Source organism: Nanorana parkeri, unplaced genomic scaffold, assembly GCF_000935625.1.
Source record: "Nanorana parkeri isolate BGI_ZX_2015 unplaced genomic scaffold, ASM93562v1 scaffold441, whole genome shotgun sequence".
NCBI classification, from domain to species: Eukaryota; Metazoa; Chordata; class Amphibia; order Anura; family Dicroglossidae; genus Nanorana; species Nanorana parkeri.
The window spans coordinates 845,887-871,169 of record NW_017306709.1 but is presented as its reverse complement, the minus strand read 5'-3'; the positions used below and the strand labels follow the sequence as shown (position 1 = coordinate 871,169).

General features: G+C 40.9%; 1 protein-coding gene across 1 annotated transcript in view; it reads left to right on the top strand.

The window, feature by feature from the left end:
- Positions 1-25,283, top strand: part of LIX1 (limb and CNS expressed 1) — a 129,604-nt gene that overhangs the window by 63,792 nt on the left and 40,529 nt on the right. The window contains exon 3 of the mRNA XM_018560222.1: positions 3,984-4,124. Within this exon, the coding sequence (XP_018415724.1) occupies positions 3,984-4,124 (141 nt within the window). The remainder of the gene's footprint in view (positions 1-3,983; positions 4,125-25,283) is intronic.

Genomic DNA, 25,283 nt, shown 5'->3' with positions numbered 1-25,283 from the left:
CCCCAGGCTGGATGTACAGATGTCTATGAAAATATTCTACTTAACTACTAAAAATATTATTCAGCACTAAAATCTTTATCTTATGTCTTATGTTATCTTGTTTGCTATTTGAAAAAGCCAGTATAAAGGAAACATAATGGTGAAAAAAAACTATTCTGGGTTTAAGCAATCACATTTCTCATATAAATTCTTAAAGTAGTATTTAGGTCTGGGCGTTTTTTACCCTAATGCATTCTCTGCATTAGGGTAAAAACGGCCCAGCACCTTTTTTCTACCCCAGTCCCCCCCCCCCACACTTACCTGTCAGCTGCGCTCGTCCCCGCCGCCGGTGCCGAAGCGATCCTCCGAACGTCTGAGTTGCGGGGGGAGGATACTGATGGCAGAGGAGCCATAGGACATCAATCAAAGAGGGAAGGGATGTGCCACAGGGCTGTGTGTTTCTATGGACGCACACAGCCACTGCGGGCACAAGCGCGCACGGGTGCCCCCATTAGAACGATGGTGACAGGGGGCGAGGGGAAGAGAGCTGCGGGGACCCACTAGAAAATGAGGAATTAAAAACTTTTAAAGAAAAAAAGCAACAGCCTCCAGCAAAGGAGGGTCTCCTTACATTACAAATTTTAAAAAAATAGGCTTTAATATCACCTTATTGGTCCACATAATTGGGGGAGTGGCAGTGGTGTTTCCATTGCCTCAATACACTGCTAGATAATGTCCCTTTTCTTCATCTGAGAAAGTTGGAAGGTATGCTAATATTGAACTGTTTTTCTCCAGCATATAAATATATAAAATGCAATGCATCTTATCAATTATATCAGTGTACAATTGCAGGGCTATTCACAAAAGGTTGAAGAGTTTGGAGAAGGCAGGAGAAGTAAACAATCTAGGCCAAAATAGTTGATTTGGAGAAATTCTCCAATTCATCTCACTTTCCAGTTCAGCTATATTGTCCTAGATTGTTCACTTCTCCAAACTCTTCACCAATTTGTGAATAACCCTGTTAAAGTATAAAAAAAATAATAAAGTCACCGGCACTCCAAATGATCAAGTCAATACGTTTATTGACCCAAGTGATAACACCTCTAGCAACGTTTCGGGACCCTGCGGCCCCTTCCTCAGGCAAACACTCTCTGTATGCCTGAGGAAGGGGCCGCATGGTCCCAAAACGTTGCTAGAGGTGTAAGGAGGAATAATGAAGTACATTAAAAAAAATTGAATTTTTTGCCACAATAAAACACACTTACAATAGAGCCAGAATTAAAGTGCCTTGCAGCAAACAATCAATCGGTTCCACCTAAGCAAACCGGAACCAGAAATCCACCTGCTAGTCACCTGTGATATAACCTCGGTATCCTTTCTGATGCATTTTGTCCCTTGACTTACATAGTTACATAGTTACATAGTATTTGAGGTTGAATAAAGACATTAGTCCATCAAGTCCAACCTATTAGGATCTCATTCTAGGAGTACCTGTACCCCTGTAAACTTGTAGACTTTTTACAGGAAAGGTTCACATACTAAGGTATGGCTAAGGCTTCCTTATATAGCCCAAGGGTGAATCATATAATTACTGATTACCTCCAGAGGCCACTAGTAGACTTCACATGTTAGCAGTGCAGGCAGTGGATTGCCAAAAGGTATAACAACAGTTAAAACTCCTTAGAATTAAAATTAATTGTAATCTGATAATAAAAAAATCTAAACAATCTTGCTTGCCTCGCCCTTGCTACGGCCCTGGCTCTGACCAAGTCATCTAGCCATCACAATGTGGCCCTTCAAAGTCGCTGAAATCCTTATGCTTGCCCATTTTTTCTGCTTCCCACACATTAACTTCAGGGACAAAATGTTCACTTGCTGCCTAACATATCCCACCCACTTCCAGGTGTCACTGTAACAAGATAATCACTTGACCTCTCAGTGGTCACAATGTTATGGCTGATCGGTGTATACTAAATCCCAATATTTAGCTCTTTAATCCCAAAATGAAAAAAGCCATAGATTGCCAGCTTCAGTAAAAATAAAGATCATTGAAGTGCCTCAGGGTACTGGTAATGCGCTCTCTCATTTTTCATGATGGAAATCCTTTTAAAGAAGACTATCAGTCAAAATGCCATTTTGCTGGAAATATAACTTTACCATATAGTATTACCATCATTCTTCATTCATAACAAAACCATTGATTTAAATTAACGATAGCTAATTTCAACATACTTATTTCCATGGCGAGGTCAGTATCCCAATATGTCATGGTTAGTTAGATAACTAATTTCCTAACTAAAGTATAAAGTGGGTTTTATGTATATGTCTTAATACATTCCTTCTCTTATATGTGTAGATAGCCTCTGACAGAAACTTCCAGCTAGTATCACATTACTTTCTGACCCCCAACACTGTGATGAGAAAACAATTTACAGAATGGTTTTCATTTCAATAATGTCATGTGTGCTGGATCGTAAAAACCATCATCAATATGTATCAAATATACCCATCAACATGACACATGCCCCACTCATCGAGAGAGCAGGGAAGCATAGTTTACCACCAGATCAAAGGACTTTAGAGATAACCAAAATCGCTCCAGATTTAGAAAATCTACATGCTGACTGCAGGCCCAGGGTTAAGTTATTGTATGGAGTGATTGGTATCATGTGTCAGCAGATGGAGAATATACAGATCTGCAGAGTATAGCCTGGAAAAAATAGCTGGAATGTGTCTGTTGTGCTGATATAAAGAAAGAAGCAGAGAAAAGAACAGTGTCATAAAGGTAGAACAGAGAGACAGGAAATAGGATTGAGCCGAGTAAAGTTCAAAGCTGGAGAAGAGGAAGCCAAGGTGGAAGTGGGGCTGATCTCATGTTAGGAGGTATTGTATGCAGTACATATGGTCTTATTCTGTATGCCAGAAGGTATCGCTTAGCTAATCTCTTATCTTTGTTTGAATAGGCGGGCAGTAATCCTGTGTTATAATTGTTGGGATTAATAGTAACGTAGAGTTTTGTTACAATGCTGAATAAAGAACTGCACTGCCATTACCGGACTCGTTCAACATGTTCAACGGGTATTGTTTTTCACTTATCAAACAGATATAACAAAATGCTTTGAATGATATATTTACAAAACCAAAAAGGGAGCAAAGCAGTCCAATGCATTTTGACACAAACCCTTACTTTGGCTTTTAAACTCTAAATTGTCCCTAAACTATAGTTAAAAAAAAGTGCCAGTTGACCAAGATATATAAGCCAGCAACTCATGTTTCTTTGCCCTTAAAGGAGCTTTCTGCCTGTTGTTTTCATTACCCTAGTTTTTGTTATATCCACAAGCCTCGGTAGCATTGGTTCTGAACTTCTGATAAGCATGGATGTACAATTATAGACGAGCACTGCTTGCCTCATACTACATCTCCCAAGATTACTTGCCCCAGCATTCCGCAGTACACATGCATGCCCACTAATACCGCTGTCAGTCAGATAAGCCATTGGTGGAACATAAAAAAACACCAGGTTTTACTGCTAGAAGCACCAGCATGAAGCATTGTAGTACACATCGGAAATAGCCCAAGGTCGGTGACTACATTACACCTACAGCAAAACTACAAGGGGTTTGCCTAGCAAATAGGAAGCATGAGGCTTAGATCTTTAAAATTACTTTTTATTGATATAGAATCAAAGAAAGCTAATCACACACAATTAAATGAGTAATCAAAAGGTAAGAATCATTATATTTGTTTTTGTGATTTGGGTTTAGTGTTACAATAGGGCTACAAGAAAAGCAGATGATGCAATTTTTCTAATTACAACACTGAGATTGCTCACATGATGACTGTGAAAATAGACCCTGCCATTGACCAATTAGGAATTCACCTTAAGTGACTTGTTTTTGTCAACAAAATTAAAGTTTGACTTGTCATAATTGTCTGAATTTGTTGCAGAGCTCAGTTATTTATTGGGTATACTGATATTTTTTGTACACATTTTGTTTCCGCAGTACTGCACCAGCAGGGCAGAAGCACGGAGAGATGCAGCTAAAGTGGCTTTAATCAACTCCCTCTACAATGAATTACCTACCAGGAGGATTACACAGGAGTTTATCACAAAAAGTGTCCAAGAAGCAGTGGCCTCCACCAGTGTAAGTCTAATGCTTGTGGCACTGACTGGCTATTGGAACCTACAAGTCAATGACAAACACAAGGTCAAGATATAGGGGTCTATTCACTAAGCTGCCGAGGGCAGCCGAGTGAATGACCGATCTGAAGTGAAGTGAGCCGAACACTGTTCGGCTATTCACTTCAGGCTGGTACGGCTAATTTCAGCCGTACATCGGCTGAAATCAGCCGTACATCGGCTTGCTTCGTGTGGCTTCGGATCAGCCGAACATGCTCAGCATGTTCGGCTGACCCGAAGTGCAGAAGGAGTTCGACTCAGCCGATCCAACATCTGGATCGGCTGAGCCGAACCTCCGGCAGGCTTCACACTGCTGTTCGGGCTATTCTGAAAGATCCCGAACAGCAGTGAGAGAATAGCCGAATGCCGCTGAGCGGCATTTGGCTCGGCTGTTCTGCTCGGTCCCTCAGAGGCACCGAGCAGAACAGAAAAAGAGTGAAAAAAGTAAATAGAAAACGATTGTGCGGAGCTAGCAGTGACAGCTAGCTCCGCCCAATAGTTTCCTATTGTCCGGCGGCTCTGCTGCTGTAAAAAAAAAAACTCTCCCGGGAGCTCTGGGAGCCTCCCGCTCCCGGCCGCCCAGGAGAGAAACACTGCTGTGTCTTTTTTTTTCTTTATTCTGACACGAGTGATGTCAGAATAAAAAAAAAAAAAAAGATGGTTCATCTTTTCGTGCAGACATTGCTGTACTCTACTTGGCAATCCCATTCAATTTTGTCTGTAATCTGGTGATCCCAGAACAGACCTGCTGGTCGTACTAGAACACCGCCTTGCACACTTAGAAAACCTCATGCAGAATAATACCACACCAACACTTTTCTATTCAATTCCAACCTGCTTTGGAACCTTGAATGTGATTGGTGTTTCAGGAACTAGAAAGAGAAGTCACAGAGCACAGGCTTTAGAAAGTACATTCCTAGTGATTCGCTATGTAGCTCCGTGTGTGCAGAGGATCACACAGAGCTCATATTAAAGAAGAACTCCAGGAAAACATTATTCTTAACCCTTGCAGTGAGGATACCCCTGCACTGCAAGGGTTAAGTCCTTGTTTTTGTTTAGGGTGTAAAACAAAAAGGTTATACTCACCAGAACCTCATAGATGACTGGCTTCTAGACCACTCCATCCAGCCTGTCGCAGCGATGGTATGTCCCATGGCATTCTCACCTCCTATACACAGTGTATTGGACTTGATGACTCTGGAGTGGAGAGGGAGAGAGGCTGGAAGGACCAGTCTAACAGCCAGCCGGCTCAGAGATTCAGGTGGTTATAAAAAAAAAATAGTTTACACCCTAGACAAAAAGGAGCACTTAATCCTTGCAGTGTGGGGAAGCCCCACTGCAAGGGTATAACAATACTTAGTGAACTCTCTGACCTTAGCACAGTTAGTGCATTTGCTGGATAGTATTAGTAGCTAGCTAGGTGAATGTCTCTAGTTGCTGTCTCGAACCACTCTTTGAAAAAGAACCCTAAACACTGATTATTCTGGTTGTCTGGTTTAAGAGATCAGTTAACAGTTTAGCAACTTGGGCAACTGAAACAGTATAGTTAATGTTATACTTAGAGATCTAATCAACACATTTTTATATCCAATTTTCTTAATTTTTCCCACACCGCGTCCTATACAATTTGCATGTGTTAAAGTTACCTCTCCATTGATTAAGACAGGCATAATCAATGAAGGGGGCTTAGTGCTATTCACTAAGTTCAGTAACCCATATCAACAATCACAGCTCACTGAAGTGAGACCAGGGGAAGATGGAGGTGGATTCGTTGCGATAAGTTATTGCACCTAAACATTAAGTTGAATAGGTTCCATTTCTTCCATTCTGTGTTCACCACGAGTATTTGGGGTTGATTTACTAAAGGCAAATTGACTGTTAATTTTGCAAGGGCATTTGCACTTTGCAAGGGAATTTTCTCTTAGTTTAGTGAATGAGTTTAAATTTTACCTTGCAAAGAATACCCAATCATGTGCAAAGAAAATGTTAAAAAAAAAGTATTTTTGCTTGTATATGACTGGATGCTGGAAGTCAGCAGATCTTCACCTCAATTACAAAGCTGAGTGAAAATTCCCTTGCAAAGTGGATAGCCTATTTGCCTTTAGTATATCATCCCCATTGGCTGCTTTGCCCATTAAATTCCCTGCTGGCTGAAATGTAAAACTAGAAATAATAGCTAAGCCTAAATAGGAGATTGCATGTAATCATTTTCAATATGTATTGTATAACTGAGGCTTTGCTGTTCTGTAGCCAATTTGAAAAACAAACATTACTTTTGAGAATGTTTGTAGTTTCAAAGAACATATAATTTGGTCATCAGAGAGTTGTGAATGTACATTGTGAAACCTTCCCAAGCATCCTTAACCTAACCATTAGCCAAGGTTAGGCTTAGTGTCCATGAGAGTTAGACTCAGAAGACAGTCAAATGCAATGACGAGAAAGCACGTTTTTAGGTACTTTCTCAAAAAAAATGTATTGCTTTTGAGATGTGTATATGATGCATTTTTGAATGATTGATAATGTGTTTGTCTTTTGTATAACATTTATTAACTGTGCATTCCCGCTGACTTGTTTAGAGGAATAAAATAAATTCCAATGCAGCAGAAATAAGACATGCAACTTAACAAAAAAGTTAACACTTAAAGTGAGCTTAAGGTGTATCTCAACATTTGCAGCCAAATTTAAGAAACGCCCTACTACATGTTTGTTACATGTTCCTATTCACACAGCATACCTAGAAATATTTTTGAAGTGTCTGTGTAGCCGCCTTTGGGGCTTCACGCTACAGATTCAAAGTGACAACTCTGTCTGTCCACATAGAAAGAATAGGGACAGTCTGGGATTCCTATTATTAACATAAATCCTTTGTTCAGAGAGACAGTGTTCAAATCTATCAGACAAAAAAAGTTTTATTTAGCTCTTGGCGCTAATGGCTGCCAGCTGAACAATCCACTTGCTGTTGCACACTCAAAGTTTTCAACAGTTTATCACAGTTTTTTTACACAGACTTGAGGGGCTGCTCATCCAAGGCTCTGGGGCTTCCACCACGAACATAGAAAACAAAAGGGAACAGAGCGCCACCTCCGTGTGTAAAATCGTTTATTACAATAAATAAAACAAGGGATAAAAGTACTCACAAACAAATGTTTTCATCAGGCTTTAACAACAAACAAGAGGCCACACTGTCACTGTCAATCTAGTTTAGTGATATTGAGATCTGAAAGCACAGCAAAGACAGGGTTAATTAAGTAGGGTATACACAGGTAGATTTTAACACGAACATTCCTACGACAAATCCATTCTGAACATTCGATAATGCCATCAGAGGCTTGACAATTGTTGTTCGAAATTTCCTTTGATTTTCATTTTTGTTTAACATCTGATTGTGGAAAGAATTAAAGTTTGCTTTATGAATGAGAACATGTAACAAATTTAAAGTAGGTGTTATCCAAATTTGGCTGCAAAACTGGAAATACACTTTAAAACATTAAAAAGCAACACTCATTTCTATACTCGCCCTATCTCCAGCATTGTCTACACAGACTAATTCCTCTGCCATCCAGCGCTGGTCTTCTTCCAGGTTAAATGACACCTAGTGTGATCAATTTCACTTCCCGCTTGCCCAACAAGCCACCACGGACTAACAGAAGAATGCTGCAGAGAGCATGTCATTAAAGGAGAACTATGAGGTGAGTGCTTTTCACTCACCTCATAGTTCTAGCTGACCTGTGACAATGAGACTGTCACAGGTCGGCTCAGTAGATCGGGAGGTGAGCGAACACATACCAGCGTTCGCTCACTTCTCGATCCTGTCACAGCTCTCTGCCGTGACAGGGGAGTGGCTGGATTCCCCCCTCCCCAATCCTCCAGCGATGACTGGCGGAACGGATGGGGGGAGAGGGCGGGTACAGGTGGCTCTGCCTCTAGATAGGCAGAGCCAGCTGTCACTCACGTAGCTGGGCGGATTAAGACATAATTGTCGAGATCCGCTTCAGCTGCGGCGTCTCAGTATACCTCGAGCTGTAGCTCGCGGTATACTGAGCTTAGGGTGATGGGAGGATGCTAGTTTGTGTACTCCCGTTACCCTAAGGAGAACTATGGGGAAAAGCCCTAATCTCATAGTTCTCCTTTTAAGTGGCACTGTTTTCTGCAGCATTTAGGACCTGCCACTGCCAAAGGAGGAAACTGACCCATGACATCTAGTGGCGTATAGAGGATATGGAACATAGGGCACATGCCCTGGGTGCGACTTGAAAGGAGGTGCTGCCATGTGGGTAAGCAAAAGTTTGCTGACCCACATAGACAGTTGACTCTTTGTTTCTCCCCACCCCTCTCCCATACACTTCTCTCCGCCCGGCTCTTAGCAACGAGGTACTCTCTGGCCAGCGTCCCGCCCAGCTCCTGGCAATCAGTGATGTCACTGGTTGTCAGGAGCTGGGTGGGACACCAGAAAGAGCGTCCCAAGTTGCTAAGAGCCAGGAGGGCCATACACATCTCCCTGTCTGGCTCTTAGCAACCAGAGCGGATGGAGAGATGTGTATGCGGGTGGGACGCTGGCCAAAGCATCCCAGGTTGCTAAAAGCCTGATGGGGAGATGTGTATGGGAGAGGGGTGGGGAGAAACAAACAGCTGGGTGCCCATAAGCCAAAAATGCACAAGTGTAAATGGGGTTTACAAGTTTCACATTACATGATGTAATAGTAACTAGGCATGTGAATTTTTTACTTGAACTCCTCCACAAGGCTTCCAAATTGTATTGTTTTCTCTCACATGTTAGTCATTAGGAAGAAAAGTTACTCAGCATCTTATAATCTCTGATACAGTTATACAGAATGAAGACAAAATCATGCCACTAAAGCTTTCGTGTTCTACTCCAAAACATCTAAATCATCCCTACGCCTCAAGAAGGATCTTGCTTAATAAGTGCCATGACCTCAAGTCCCCATTGTATTTGTATTTTCCTTTTTTATGCATGTATTTGGATAAAGATACATCTGCTGAGCAAGTGCTTTATGTTCAGAATGCAAATAAAGAAGCAGCCGGGATCCGTTCTTTTTCGTTTCAAAGTTTTTTATTAAGTTTTCAGCGGCATATAGGATACAAGACACAATGATCAGCATTGATATGCATACGTACATATCATAGAAACATGGAAACGGCGATTTTTTACCAATGGCGTAAACTTGTGGGTGAATGGTCACCAGGTCTTTCAGGATAAAGTCTTGTTGGGGTGGGCTAGGGACTACCCGGATAAGGGAATCCATACAGTTGTAGTCCCAGAGGTGAGAAAGAGAGGGGGGTTGGAGAAAGAAGGAAGGAGGGGGGGAGGGGGGCACTGGGTTCGTCCGGAGTGAGCCTTTTTGTCTCAGGAGCCTAAAGGGCTGAGAGACTTGTTGAGGCCAAGGAGGGATGGGCATAATCTATCCATGGTTGCCAGATCTTAGTGAAAGATTTGTTGGTGTCTGCGAGGATGCTAGTCAGCTTCTCGTTTAAGCAGAAAAAATCCATACGCCGCGTGACTTCCCCAAAAGGGTACAAATTGCTTTTTCCACGCCGAGGCAATAGTTTGTTTAGCCGCCAGCAGGACGTGTGGCTAGGCGGTGTTGGCTTTTTGTGAGGAGCGGAGATTTAAGGTGCAGTAAGGCCAGCCAAGGGTCCTTGCGGAGCTGTATTGAGAACAGTCTTTCTAGCATACGGAAGACTCTCGACCAAAACCTGGCAAGCATGGGGCAGGTCCACCACGTGTGGAGGACATCGCCTACTGATGAGCATCCCCTAAAGCAAGATGATGAGTGCGAGGGATGGAGATGGGCTAATCTGGACGGTACCAAGTACCATCGCGTGAGGGATTGGAAGGCCGTTTCCGCTGAGGAGACGTTGATTGAGCATTTCTCTGGTGGTTGTGATGTGCCGAGGTCCCTCTCCCATTTCCCCACGTAGGGGTGTCTGTTAGGGGAGGTCAAACAGTTGAGCTGGGAGTAGATCAGTGAGACCAGTTTAGGACTGAGTGGGTCGCGTTTACAGGTGTGCTCAAATACTGTTAGGCCTGCCCGAGGTGGAGATTGTGTGAGTGCTGATTTGGCCCAATTTCGAATTTGAAGGTATCTGAAATGTTCAGCGAGTGGTGCTCCCTTCCTGTTCCTAAAATATTCCCAACGGCGGACCGATCCGCCGTCTAGCAGATCATAGAGGTATGTCAGTCCTGTGGAAGCCCACCATGTGAATGCCCGTGGGGAGTCTAGTCCCGGGGGGAACAGAGGGTTACCTAATATAGTGAGTAGCGGGAGGTGCGAGGACTGTAAGTTACTGGAATATCTAGTGGAGTCCCATAGGGAGAAGGTGTGGGTCAAAATGGGGCTCATAGAGGGAGGGCGTTGATTGGGGGGCAACCAGGGCAGGGCGCGTAATGAATATGGGCTACATTGTGTTGCCTCCGGGTCTACCCAAAGTGGGTTGTGGGGGGGACTGGAAAAAGCTAACTATCGAGGCGATTGTGTGCCGCTAGGTAATATTTCCGAAAGTTTGGGAGGCCAAGGCCCCCATCACGTTTGTGGATATGTAGAGTGAACCTGGATACTCTGGGGCGTCTCGTACTCCAAACAAAGGACACAACCTGGGCCTGGAACCGCTCAATTGCCTTGCGGGGGATAGGAATGGGCAGAGTGCGAAAAAGGTATAGCAATTTTGCCCATCCAGGAGAGGTTGTGTCGTGTCCAGGAGGACAGGAGGTCCCTAAGAGTTTGAAAGAGTGGAGGGTAGTTAGCAGCGTACAAAGTATCATAGGTGTGGGAAATGTTTACTCCCAGATATTTTAAGTGGGAAGCGTGCCATTTAAAGTGGAAGTTATGACTAAGGGAATTAACTTGTTGTGGCGTCAGGGAGATGTTAAGAGCGCAGGATTTATAGGCGTTGACAGTTAGATTGGAGACCTGGGTAAAAGATTGTAAAATTGAGAGCAGGAGATTATGGGTTGGTTTAGGGTGAGTAATATGTCGTCAGCGAACATATGGAGTTTATAGTCGGTGTGTCCTTTGACAACACAGTGGATATTGGGGTTAATTCTGATTAGGTGGGCTAAAGGTTCAATGGCCAGGACGAAAAGGAGGGGTGAGAGGGGGCATCCCTGGCGTGTACCGCCCAAGATGGGAAAAGCTTCAATTCGCTAAGATAGCGAATTGAAGCTGTTGGGGTGCTGTATAAGGCTTTGATCCAAAGAAGGAAATCGTTCGGGAATCCCCATTTACGGAGGACGTAGAAAAGATAGTCCCAGGATATGGAGTCGAATGCTTTTTGGAGGTCTAATGAAAGAAGCATACCGGGAGTGTCAGTACAGTGCATGTGGTGAATGAGGTGGATGATTTTCCGGGTATTGTCTGAGGCCTGCCTATAGGGAACAAACCCCACTTGATCTTGGTGTATCAATCGGATTGTTAAAGCACACAGTTTAGGGTAGCAATACAGTAGTTACATGGGTAGGCCTGGTCCCCGCTCTCGGTGGCAAACGTCGGTGCCAGGTCTCCCAGGTTAGGGCTGCCACCGGTAGATGACGAGGATCGGTATGGGGCCTGTGGGATGGTATGCAGAGCCTATATGTCAGTGAGGAAAACAACATCACAAAAAACAACAATCAGAAAAACAATAACAGTGCCAACAATGACAGGGGCAGACAGGTTTGGTATAATAAACATGGGTTACATGCAGAACGGCAGACTAGCATCAGGCTCCGGACTATGGGCCCTGTGGGCGTCCTCGTCCACCAGCCCCACCAGTGGGCATCTTAGCCTGTGGACAATCCATGGTGTGCTGGGGTCGGGACCTCGATATAATGAGGTGAGGTGGGGCCTGAAAACAGCCAGAGCGTTAACGCGGAAACCCCTTGTGGGCATACCGCAAAGCCAACTATGACCTTGTATAACACCAAGTCAGTCTGTTAACGGGATTAACCCAGAACCGTGGGCGGGGGTCAGGATAACTTACGGACCACAGGGAACGAGTTCCAAACGGGTTCAATCCGAGTCGCGGCCGGGACGGTCCCAAATCAGGGGGGGACCGCTTAAACGACCAGCCGATTAAGTAGGGTAATGTAGCCATGGGTGGCTCGCTCATGGGCCTCCGGTCTGGGGGGTCAGTCACCTTCGTCCAGACGAGGCCGGGATTGTGAGCGCAGTTTTCCAGGTGCATCTCGAGTGTTGCGGGGTCTGCGTTCCCACAGTGGGGCTAGGCGTCACTCTTTCGGGGGAGAGGAGGTAGAAGTTGACCAGGGTGGCTTCATCGGAGACCATCGGGAGCGACAGTTGCAGTTGTTCCAGGAGGGGCCCTGCTTCTTCATGGGAGGTGAAGGAGTATGACCTGCCGTCGTGGGTGAAGGTGGCCTTCAACGGGAACCCCCATTTATAGTTGATGGCATGACGTTGCAGAGTAGTGAGGAAGGGCCTCAAAGCTTTTCGTTTCAGGAGAGTTTGCGGTGCCAGGTCTGCATATATCTGGTACTCAAAGTCCTGGAAGCGCAGGGTGCGTTGATTCCATGCGGCCTGTGCGATAGCTTCCTTCGTTTTATAGAAGGTGGGTTTGAGTATGATGTCGCGGGGGGGGTCCATTAACCCTCTTTGGGCCCAGGGCGCGATGCACACGGTCCAGTTCGAGGCGTTCCAGTGGGTAGCCCGGGAGTAGTTCCTGAAACGTGACGGTGGATGTCAAATCGTCCACGTGTTCGGGTACCCCTCTAATGCGAAGGTTACCTCTGCGGTTTCTGTTTTCCAGATCCTCAAGTTTAAGCAGGGCGGTGGAAAGGTCAGATTTTACATTGTGTAGGTCTTCTTCCTGAGAGTCAATTACTGTGACAATGTCATCCACCTTGTATTCAATGTAGTGGATCCTGGTGCCCTGCTCCCTAATGTTTTGGATAAGTGTGTGGCCAGTTTGTCAGTTGCAGTTTTCAGCTCCCTCTGCAGGAGTACCTTAAATTTGTCCAGGAGGGCTGCATCTCTGACCTCAGTCCCCTGTTGCGATTCTGGAGGCTGAGGGGAGAATCCATCATTGGAGGAGTCGTTTGCTGACTCCAGCAGTTCAGGCGAGTGGCCGGCCGGCGAGGCCGGAGCAGCCGCCATCTTGGATTCAGGCGGCGATTTTGAGGAGCCCGGCGTCTTCTGCTGGGACCGTGCCGGCGGTTGATTTTTGCCCATGGCGGTGCCGGAGGGTCTAGGGAGTCAGGCGGTAAGGTGGGGTGCAGGTAGGAGAGAAGATGATCGGGTTTATGGTCGTTCACACGCCCGGGTGGTGTGGAGCCATTTTAGCAGACGTCCATGCTAGTCGGCTGCTCACTAGCGCCCCGGGATCCGTTCTTTTTAATGTAGGAAAAGTAATCCTGTTTCTAGTCTAAATATTCTTTACAATTTAAATAAAGTGTGAGTAACACTTAATGTAGTGAAAACAGAGGATGACCTGGGAATCTGCTTTCTCCAAAACAATGAAAACACCCTATATCATTTATGATAGGTTTACGTTTATTAATATTGTATCTTTAAAGTATATGTCAGGGCAAAAAAAAACCATATTCAGTACATCTCTACAATAAATTCACATTTATCCACGTTATGTCCTTTTAAAAGGCAAGTACAGAAACATTTTCAAACCTCCAAATGTCCCAAGAAAAATGTAGATGTCTTCATCTGGATAATAATTATACACTTATTACTATATACAAAAATATACATTCATTTTAATTACCTTTATCTCTGCACAAAAAAATCTATGATAAACATTTAAGACCAGTAAATCAATTGTTTTTATTAACATTTATTGATTTTAAGTGATTTTAAATGTTTGTCATAGATTGTTTGTGCAGAGATAAAAGTAATTTGAATATATTTATATTTTTGTATAAAGTGACAAGTGTATGTTCATTACCCAGCTCAAGACATCTCCATTCTTCTTGGGTTGTAGGTTCGGATACTTGTGGCTAGGGGTATGGGTATTAGTGTTTATCAATAATAGTTGGTTTAATTGTGGGATATCAGTTTCTATTTGTTTATTCAAATTAAATACAGAAAAAGACCTGCTGATATGCCAAATCTGCACCCAGTTCTTAATTTTACTTGTGGATAGCAGTATGGGTATCAGTGTTTATCAATAATAGTTGGTTTAATTGTGGGATACCAGTTCTATTTATTTATTCTAATTACATATAGAAAAAGACCTGTTGATTTGTCAAATCTGCACCCAGTTCTTAATTTCCTGTTGTAGGTTTAAAACACACACTGGATTTGTAGCCTAAAATTTACAAGATATGGTGTCAAGCCTGTCCAGTTGTCTTTTGCTGAACTACTAAATCCCTCACTCTTCTCATCTTCACAATATTGGGAGTAATTGTCCAGCAGTCCAAGATGAGAACTGGGAGGACCAATTAGACTTTTTGAGTGAACAAGGCACGGGACAGCTCTGAATTTCAGAAATGACCAACAGTTTTTGTTTGCACTTATTAAACAGACATAAAAAAAAATTTAAATGGTGCTTTTAACAGAACAAAAGGAAGCAAAAAAGAGAAGTTCATTTTGCGGGCCTGCATTTGTGCTTTAACTGAACACAAACACCTTCAATTTTAAGTATTATGTGAAGTTTGGAAGAGATGGAGCTGTTCCAAGTTAGCAAACGAAAACGAGAATTTCTACAGTAGACTCCAGTGATCAAAAGCAAATCATGCATACATTACCTTGAGATTACAATCAAGGCTTGTTGGATGACATTTTTATATTTACTAAAGAAAAGTTTACATTTCAGGTATGGTTTCTACTAAAAGTCTGCCCGGCCTTGTGCCTTTATTTTGCATGGCACAGTTTAACTCAGACAAGTCTGTTTGATTTACTCTATGTGCAATGGTGGCACCATGCCATACAGATTTTCCTGATAGAAAACATTTCTTGGGCAGCTATAGAACTAAAACCAGAAGTCCTTGGAATGCCACAGTTCCTAATCTAATTCTGCTCTGCTTCTGATGGATGGTATGATAATGCCTGAGCACAGGTATAACAAGAACAACAGTTTTGTTCTTTAAGGGGAATGCATAAAGGGTTTTTTACATATTTGTCTTTTTTCATTTATTATTATTTTCTTTGTAAGGCAAATACATTTTGCATATTAATATTTTGTATCCTCCTTTTTAGCCATCAGATAGAGATTGCAGATTTTTTTTCAATGTCTTCCATTATCTCCTTAAAAAATCGTTATTTAGTTTTCTTGTCATGTTTCTTGTGTTTATTAGTTAAACAAAGACTGAATATTAACAGGAAAAATATATAACATTGCAGTTTAAAACCTATAAGAATGGAAAATAAATGTTCTTTTGTAAATCAATCCTGTAGTGTGTCATGTTCAATGGCCAAATGCTAGTTTATGCTGATGTAATAGCATCAGATGAAATGCTGTGGTATTAGGGTTCAAGAGTAATTCCAACTGGGGATGGAGGAACAGTCTGCAGGAGCCTGTGCATAGCACCCATGATTCACTGATCACAATTGCAATGCTTTGAAGGCCAGTGTTAATTTTGTCGATGAAAATTTTCATTTTTTTTTCATCATCTGCATGTTTTTTAGTGAGAAAAACTAAAGAAAACTAAGTAATAGAGAAATTAATGTAACAAGAACAAAACAAAAATTCTGGGAACTAAATGAAAATTCTAGGATTGACTATTGCATTTGGCACTTGCTGCACAAACTGTACAGGCATGTCAACGTCAGGGAGAAAGATGGAAGCAGATGTATGGATGCATTTTACATTTTGTGCAAATGAGAACAAGAACATGTGGACCAACAATCTTAAGTCATAACAATTTAATAGAGGTTTACTCCAGGAATATATAATGAGTTTGGAAATTCTAGAGACTCGCTTAAATATTACACTTTAACTAACCCATTTGATTTAGTCAACTAAAATTAGACTAAAACTAAAACTATTCCGATTACTAAAATATGACTAAAATTAAAATGGCATTTTGGTCAAAAGACTAAAACTAAGACTATCAAGGTTATTCACAAAGCAGCCGAAGGCAGTTGGTTGGACCCATGGTGGAGAGAGACCTTTAGACCCTTACAATAAACCAGTTTGTTCTGTTGAATCACCAGTCAATGTTAGACCAGCCTGAACACTATGGGGTTGATTTACTAACCTTTTAAACACACCACGAACGTGTATACACCTCTGTAGTGTGTTCCCTCCCAGCATGATCTATGGGAGGAATCGAAACACCTTTGTAGTGTGTACACACCCAGCAGGTGTGTTGTTCAAAGCCCTGCAATGAATTGCAAGGTAATGTGGTGTAAATTAGCTCTTTGTTATGTTGCTTGCGTTGATGAATCCAGGAATGTAAATGCATGAGCTAACCATTTTTGTCTAAACTGTGAAGCAGCATTATATATGCATCATGTGCATGATTTTTCCATATATGGCATTAGTGGAAATATGCTTTTAGAGACTTTTTAGAGACTTTTTGGTTGATAAATACGTTTGCTGTGTGAAAATCACACACACCTGGTGTGTGTGTGTGTTTAGGTTAGTAAATCAACCCACTAGTTGCAAGCATAAGCACATTGACACCTAAGTTCTGAAAGAAACGAGAGACCTAAGAGATGATGGTATGAAGAGTGTGGAGCTAAAGGAAGAGCATTGGCAGAATGCATGCACAGAAACTAGAGCAGACTGTGCGGAGGGAGCTGGAACTTTTGTGGATTGGTGCATATGCTATTGACTTAATCTCTTGTATATTAGGGATGTAAACCTTATTCCAAGAGGGGGTGAATATGGACACAGCTCAGTAAGCAGTGTGCATGATTGGAGTATAATGACTAAAGGGTGAAGAATTTCTCTAAAGGGTGTGTGCAGAGTGAACAAACTGAGATGGAACGTGCTTTGTGCAGCTAAATTTATTCCTGGAGGCAGAATCCTCCGGGACTAAAACAGGAAGTTGCAGTCTCTCTGGATACTACATAGGATACAGTCTTTTGCCAAAATTCAGTTGTAGACAGGAACAGTTAATAAAATTAGTTAAATATCCTATTGGGCCTTGTGCACCCTGTAATTTTGGCATGCAGCTGAACTATTTTGGGTTGTGTAAATTAACCTAGCATACATTTCTGCAGGTAACAAAATTTTCTGAACTGAGCACAGCCATTTTTTCTTTTACAGCATGTTGTTACTTTTATTGGGGGGGAGTGTAAAATGTGCTGCATTGGCCCTTTTTATTAAAACGAGGTCAGTGAGCATGATATTATTATGTAGAGGAGACAAAGAGTTTATGTTACTCATACATTCAAACTTTACTCACACAGCAACCATGTAAATGTAGCATAGTTGAAAAATTTCAAATCAGTCATGGCTTGCAATGAAACTATTAACAAGACCTCACAACTATCCGTCCTTGGTGTCACCTGCCTTTTTAATGGGTGTCAGAAAACTCAACTGGACAGATTTGGCAAGGTGAACACTTTTCTTTGGGGCCTTATTTCAATTTTGCAGTACGTTCATAAAGTTTGCAGACTGCCAGAAGCTATTGATCTAATCTATGAACCCTGTTTTAATTTTGTCTCAGTGGTTATTATCTGAATTTTGCACAGTTTAAAATAGATGAAGAAGCAGTACAGATGAAAGTATACTATGGAAATATATGTTTTAATAAATCTGTAACATATATGCAATAATTACTGCTTGCTAAAAAAAACTGTATAAGCAGATGCTTATTTCAGTGAAAACTGCATTTCAGTACAACCAATTAATTCAGAAGTGTAGGTAACTAAACCTTCTAATAAAATCTTGACCTTTCCTTTGAAAATGATCCTTGTCCTTGAACTTGCCCTCATCCTAAGCTTCTATTGGTTTATTTAACGTGATAAGCAGACTTACTGAGCAGCAGGGAGGCTGAGGAGGTGGTAGGAGGCAGCTCTAAAGTCAGTTAGTAAGATTTACCGATAGCTTCATCTGCCTATATCTCTGAATCTCCTGATTGTTTTGGCAATCACTTTTCTCTGAAGATAACTTCTGCTTTTGCGTTTTTTTTCATCAAAAGCTAATTTTGAATTGCCCAGGTTTACTTTCAGACTTTTGTCTGACTAGTGGTGTCATAAGTAACAACCTCTTTCACTGGTCTTTATCAGACCATGGTATAAAATGTTCTGAATATATGATTTAACCTGTTTGCATTGTAGTAAAAGTTTAACGACAACTCAATTTTAGCAGTTGAATGTCATGGCAAGAGTACAATGTTGGTTTTAGATTACTTTTATAAAAATATATAGTAGGGACTTCTAATTGTTGTAAATTTTGTGTAATTTCTGTAACCACCTGCAAGGGCCTCCTTTGTTTCATTATCACTCTAATACTTAGGTTGTGGTTGAAAACCACTATTGCATTGTAAAAATTTGCTACCCCACTTTTTGTAGAATTGAATTATATTGACAAAGGTTGGTGCCACTGAACGTTTAGCTGGGACTTACTGGTTATTTTTCCACCAATGAAAACACTACCTGGGGGGTAACTAGAGTAACATTTTCTCTTTGACTCTTAGCACACCTATTTGGGTTGTCAAGGGATTCAGTGCACTTTATTTAATACTAACAAGCCATACTGGGGATAAACTTCATTCTGTTTAGATCCATTTTAACAGCTGGCACCAGCCATTGCTTTTCAGTTTGATTATTGCAGCTTATGCTGTGCACATTTGCCAGTAAAAACAATGTCTTCATTTATTGTTGAATTATCCACTATAGGAACCCACACATGGACATGACTTAATAATTAATGTAATGAAAGGTTTGTGTAGGACCCACAATGATCTATATAGTAACAGTGTACAGATCCTGTTGCAAATAGCATCCCATGTATCACTAGCTTTTACCCTCCTGGGAGTTATAAAAGACAAATATAGCAGTGATTGAACAAATTACATATAACAGACATTAGCCATAAACGTAAATTGTAATTATAACTAAAAAGATTGGAATCATTATCTTAGGACCTCATTACATGGTTAGGAATTAGTCCTGGTTTATAGTGCTCAGTCATGGCCGTAACCTGAGAAAAATAATGCTCACTGAAAAGGTTAGGCATTAGTTTGGATTCATAAATAGCACATTTAGACATTACAAACTGATTTATAAATGATCAATGCAAAATTATAGACAAACAGTTTTCAGGTTTTTAGTTAAACGTTCTGAATTACAAATTTAAAGTGGATATAGCCTCGCAGAGTGAAATATGACACATCATTATGTTGTAGTAGGCCCCTTGTCTCCCAGCTTTTGCCCATTTGACATTACTGGCCTTGGCACAGACACTTCTGGCCCCAGAGAATGTTTACTGACAGAAAAAATATTGTAGTCTAGTAATTGTTTAAGTTTTTACATGTAACAAAATACTTCACTATATAATTTTTTCACATTTACATGCAGGCCAAGCTGTCCAGCAAAAGTGACATTTACAGGTGTTGGGACAAATTATTTTACTGACAGGGGCTTACAACTGTCCTGCCTATTTTTTTTAAATGCTCTAAATGCCTAAAAAGTGTTAATTGGGTTTAGACGTAAATGTATTGCTTACTTTCTGCGCTTTCAAAATATGAATACAGGCACAATATGATTAAAACTCCTCCCCAATAAAGACATCAGAGCATCTTAAGCATACAACTAAGTCTTTACCCCACTATTTGCTTAAGCAGATATTTCTGGAAATTCTCCAAATATTTGCACCTTCACTTAATGAACTTCCCATTACTCAAACAAGCCTTAATGCACATAAAATAATAAAACAGCAAAATATAATAGCGATACAAGTACCTGTGTACATCTGCAACACATGCTACCTGACTAATATTACTTTTAAGGCTACCAAATTTTAAATCATAGTAAATATTTAGCAGAATCTTAAACTGAATCCCCAAAACATTATTTTTCAAAGGAGTATTTGAGTTGTTGAGTCAAATTCCCAAGCCAATGTGCTAATTTAAAACAAAACTTAATTTTGCTGTAATTATATTGTGGTTTAAGTCTGGGGATGAAAACCACATTATAAGCACTGCAGCTATTATCCATTCTCTGGCGGAAGGCCAACGTGGTGCCTATAGTTAAAAGGGATCAAACTCTTTGCAAATAAGTACAGACCTGTAAGTTTAACTTCTATAGTCTGCAGGATTCTTGATAGTTTGATAAAGAACCACACCGAAGAGTATTTGCTAGAAAACAATACTATAAGCGATAGTCAGCATGTATTCACAAAAGACCAAAGTTGTCAAGCATGTCTGATTTCTTTTTATGAGAAAGTAATCAAATCTTAGACAAAGGAGTGACTGTGGATATGGTATACTTGGGCTTTGCAAAAATGTTTCCCCACAGATGGTGTAATGCGAAAAAATTCAGTCTGTAAATGGATAGAAAACTGGCTTAAAGGCCATATTCAGAGAGTAGTGATCAATGATTCATACTCTGAATAGTCTAAGATTTTTAGTGGTGTCCCCCAAGTTTCAGGGGGTTTTTCACAAAGGAGCCGAAGAAGACAGCCTACTTGGAACAGCAATTTTTATATTCTAAACATTCATTCTAAGTACTTGGCTGGCCCACTCTGCCTCACAACCTGGTTTCCTCAATAAGCCCAAAGTCTCAACAATGGCCTTCTGTAACTATAGGTGCAGCATATACTGTATATAAATGTGCCCTTTCTAATTATTCACTCCCCAGCTTCTCTGTCACTAATGGTAGCTTTCTGCTTTCCCATCAACCACATATATTCCAACTTCTCTGAGTATATATGTTAACCACCAAATGTTTCTATATCCTCAATTAGAGTTAGTATTTTAGGCAAATATATAAATATATATGACTCAGAAATGTACGAAAGCATATCATATGCATATATGATCATTTCAAAGTACTTGCACCCACGGATAACCCTGGACTTATATTCCTTAATACTTGGTTGGCTCTGAGGTTTATTAGCTAAATTGAAAATAAGGAGTGAGAAGGAGCAATCTGGTCCCACCCCCTTATAAATCCTTATTGGCTCAGAAGCACTGAAATCCAAACTTCCACATTGTGTTCTCAATGTATCCAGTGAATATTATCAAAGGCCTTCTTGGTATTTTCCGAGAAGATTTTTCCTGGGAAAATGTAAATTGTGGAAATATTGTAACAAGGCTAAAACCAGTCTTTTGTTCTTATATATTGAACAATCCAGCATAATATCATATTGGTCTTTATGCACCAGGACACCAACTACGCTCTTCAACCTCCTTGCCATAATTGATGGTAAAATTTGCAGATGTGCGTTCAGTAGTGAAATAGGTAATTAAGAAGCCTCAAGATCCTTCCCATGTAAATCAAAAATGTTTTAGCTGATAAACAATCCTTTGGTAGTTGATTCCCCACAACAAAATATGCATTACACATATTTGTCAATATGGGCACTTTCTCTTTTCCCATACTACAGTGATACTCGTTAGAATACACTGGTCTACAAATTTTGGGAAATTATTGACCTCAGAGATAAAATGTGTCAATTCTTACATATTTTGATTAGATTAATTAGAAAACAGGTGATAAAGGTGCTGGTTGGCTAAAGTTTTCAAGATATGTCACAATAAAGATTTATACACAGGCGAGTATATTTGCCTACAAGAGAGGGAGGTGTCTGATGATCATGATGCCTCATAACTTCGACAAAGTACGATAGAACAATGAAAATGGTACCACATGGAAGTGTGTAAATTTATCTTCACTTTGAGACTAAAGATTATTACCTAACTGTAATGTATTGTTCTTTTATTGCAAGGTACATTTGTCTTGGTCAGATCTATGCATCATACAGTTACATACAATCTGGTGGCTTGTGAAAGTGTCATTGCCTAGCATTTCCAAGGAACAGTTGCATGATATTTTCCCTTAGAAGCCAAGTGGCCTTGGAACTGTGTAAACAAGGCAGATAACGTCTGCTACATTTGTGGCGGGGTTACATTTGCATCTCAAAAGTGCGGTATGACAGTAGTGGTAAAAAAAAAGCATACCACCTATATTTTGGATGCAAAATAGGGGATCAGGACAAGAGTTGGGTCCCTCATTATTATTGCATTACATGTGCAACTTATCTGCGTCATTGGCTAAACAAGAAGAAATAGTCCATGCCTTTTGCAGTCCCAATGGTGTGGAGGGAACCCACCAATCATATCAGCGACTGCTATTTTTGCAGGGTTACCCCAATTGCAAAAGGGATCTCTGTATTTCTATTCCTTTCATCCCTGATTTGACACTTTAAAAACCATGCATTTAGTATATTTTGTTTTTGAATGTGGATTGTGTTATAATAATACATTATGGCCACTAGATGGAGCTGAGGAGCATAGGAAATAAATATTTATTTCTTATGCTCCTCAGCTACATCTAATGGCCATAGTGTAATATTACAACATTACATTCGAACTGGGCAAAGGGCTTTGACATTCCGGGCGACCTCTTGTCTTAAGATTTTCCATAGCCTTGTACTCCCATGGATGGCTGATTCACAGTTAACTCTGCCTGAGCACCTGCTGCATTTGAATTCACTTATCTGCTTGTTGTGCACACAATATTCATTGGTATACATGCAGAATGGTTATCTTTGTGTCAGAACGTCCATAATTTCTCCAGGCTCAACCCACAACTGGGAAAGGGAATTCTCGGCAGTGTTTTAGATAAACCTAAGCCTGTATCAGAAAGCAATGAAGACGTATTGTAACTAAAGCCACCTCTCACAGTAATCTTCTGGACAATAATGGAGCTTTGGCACTTAAATACGTTCTTCCTGAATATTTGGATGAGACATTTGCACTTAGTGGAGGTCATAAGCCACACAGTATTTCCTATACTACCCACCAGTTTATCTAGAAAATATGGAATTTTTGGCAAATACATATGCTTTATATTATTATTATGACGTGTGGCAGTCAAGGTGAATTCATTGTTTTCCTACCACTGTATCTATAATGTACAACTGGTTATTATCAGCTATTGCTGCTAATGTGGCAGTAATTTCCCCATAAGTGAACAATTTGATTCAGACAGTATTTCCATCAGCCCCACTGAGTATATGTGTGCTCCAAATATTGTTCTGTGGTATCCCCCATCTTTGAGGCCTCGGTAGGGCTGGTATGAATCATTCCCTATATTATGTATTTCTGAGTTAACATTATCCTTTCAATGATATTTTGTTTATTTTGTCTTGGCAAACATATTCATTTTTTTCCTCACTATTATATGTTGTGCCATCTTAGCTTTCCGGAATCTGATAAATGACCAAGTGGATTATTTCAAATGTCTTTGTTCTGAAATCTGTTTCTTGAGGCTGAAAAAAACTATAGGTATATAATCCAAGACAAATATAATGATATGTTTAAAGTGGTTTTCATACTCTGGCAACTACTCTGTATCTTCATCAGCACTGGCCAGAAAACGGAAAAGTTTAGTGTGAGAACTTGCCTGTGATAATTGTACAGATATTAAAGAAACGTTTACAAAACCAGAGGAATGATCCGATTGCTGGCAGCAGAGCCTGGACACTGACAGATCTGCGAGAACAAGAACTCCTAGTCTTGTTTGACTCGAACTGTGCTATCAAAGGGGTCTTGGCACTCACTATATTAACGAGATGTGCACCTAGCACCAAAAGAGGCTTCATTCTTTATCAATTACTACTTTAAACTAATTCCCAGTAATAGAAAACAAAAGGGAACAGAGTGCCACCTCCGTGTGTAAAATCGTTTATTAAGATAAATAAAACAAGGGATATATATATATGGACCCACAGATTGGATTGTACAGGCTGCTGGGGTGCGAGGAGCCTTTCTCTCTTTCTCTTTCCATTTCATATTCTCTTTTACTTTCTGTTTTCTCTTTTTTCTTCTTTCGCTTTCCCTTCGACATGTCTTTTGGGTTTGTGTACTTTTTGTATGTCTCCCACCACCGTATGTCTGTTTAAGTAGTGTCTATCACTAGGGGATACAACATGGTCTTTTATCTCAACGCTTATACTATTGGTAAGAGGCTTAATCTACAGGTGCCATGGCTGAAAATCGCTTTAGGAACCCACTCATGGGCCCTACACTTTACCGTTCCCTGGGGTAGGTGATTGCCCCTAATGGAATGTGAGACTTTTTAAATATCAATGCCTCGTATATGTCTGGGTTCTAATGACATCGGTACCATGTTGCCCCCTACTCTTTCTATTGTTTGTATCTTTTGTACTGAAAAATCCAATAAAAACTGATTGTTTAAATATACTCACAAGCAAATGTTTTCATCACGCTTTAACAACAAACAAGAGGACACACTGTCTGTTAACCCAACATGGTTAACAGACAGTGTGGCCTGATGAAGGGGGCTTGCCCCTGAAACACGTCAATCCTGGCTGACTGCGGCCGGTGGATGTGACTGGAGGCAACCGTGTTACATAGTCGGGCAGACAGTGTGGCCTCTTGTTTGTTGTTAAAGCGCGATGAAAACGTTTGCTTGTGAGTACATATATTCCTCGTTTTATTTATCTTAATAAATGATTTTACACACGGAGTTGGCACTCTGTTCCCTTTTGTTTTCTATGTTCGTGGTGGAAGCCCCAGAGCCTTGAATGAGCAGCCCCTCAAGTCTGTGTGAAAAACTGTGATAAATTGTTGAAAACCTTGAGTATGCAACAGCCACTAGCGCCAAGAGTTAAAGAAAACTGTTTGTCTGATAATTCCTAGTAATATACAAACACAATGTGCTAAAAGCAGAACTGTGGCCAGGCTATGGACATTCAAAGAATTACAACAAGCTGTGAATAGCTGCAGTGTAGCTGCAGAAACTGTAGTCCACAGTTCTACCGTATACCGATAAGTATATCTAAAGCCAAAACTTTTTTTAATTACGAGTAGAGTAGGGGAGGTTTAAAACTGCTGTCAGGTTGTTTTTTTTTTACCATCTCTCATTAGGTAGATCTCCCTTCACTTCCTATCCTGAAGAATGAACAGGAAGAGAGGATATCTTTCCAATGTTTGGAAAATCTCCTACGAGACAGTTGTCAGAAGAACGAGCGTCCTCGTTGAAAGATTTCCCCCTCTATTCCTGTTCTCAATATTTTTGAT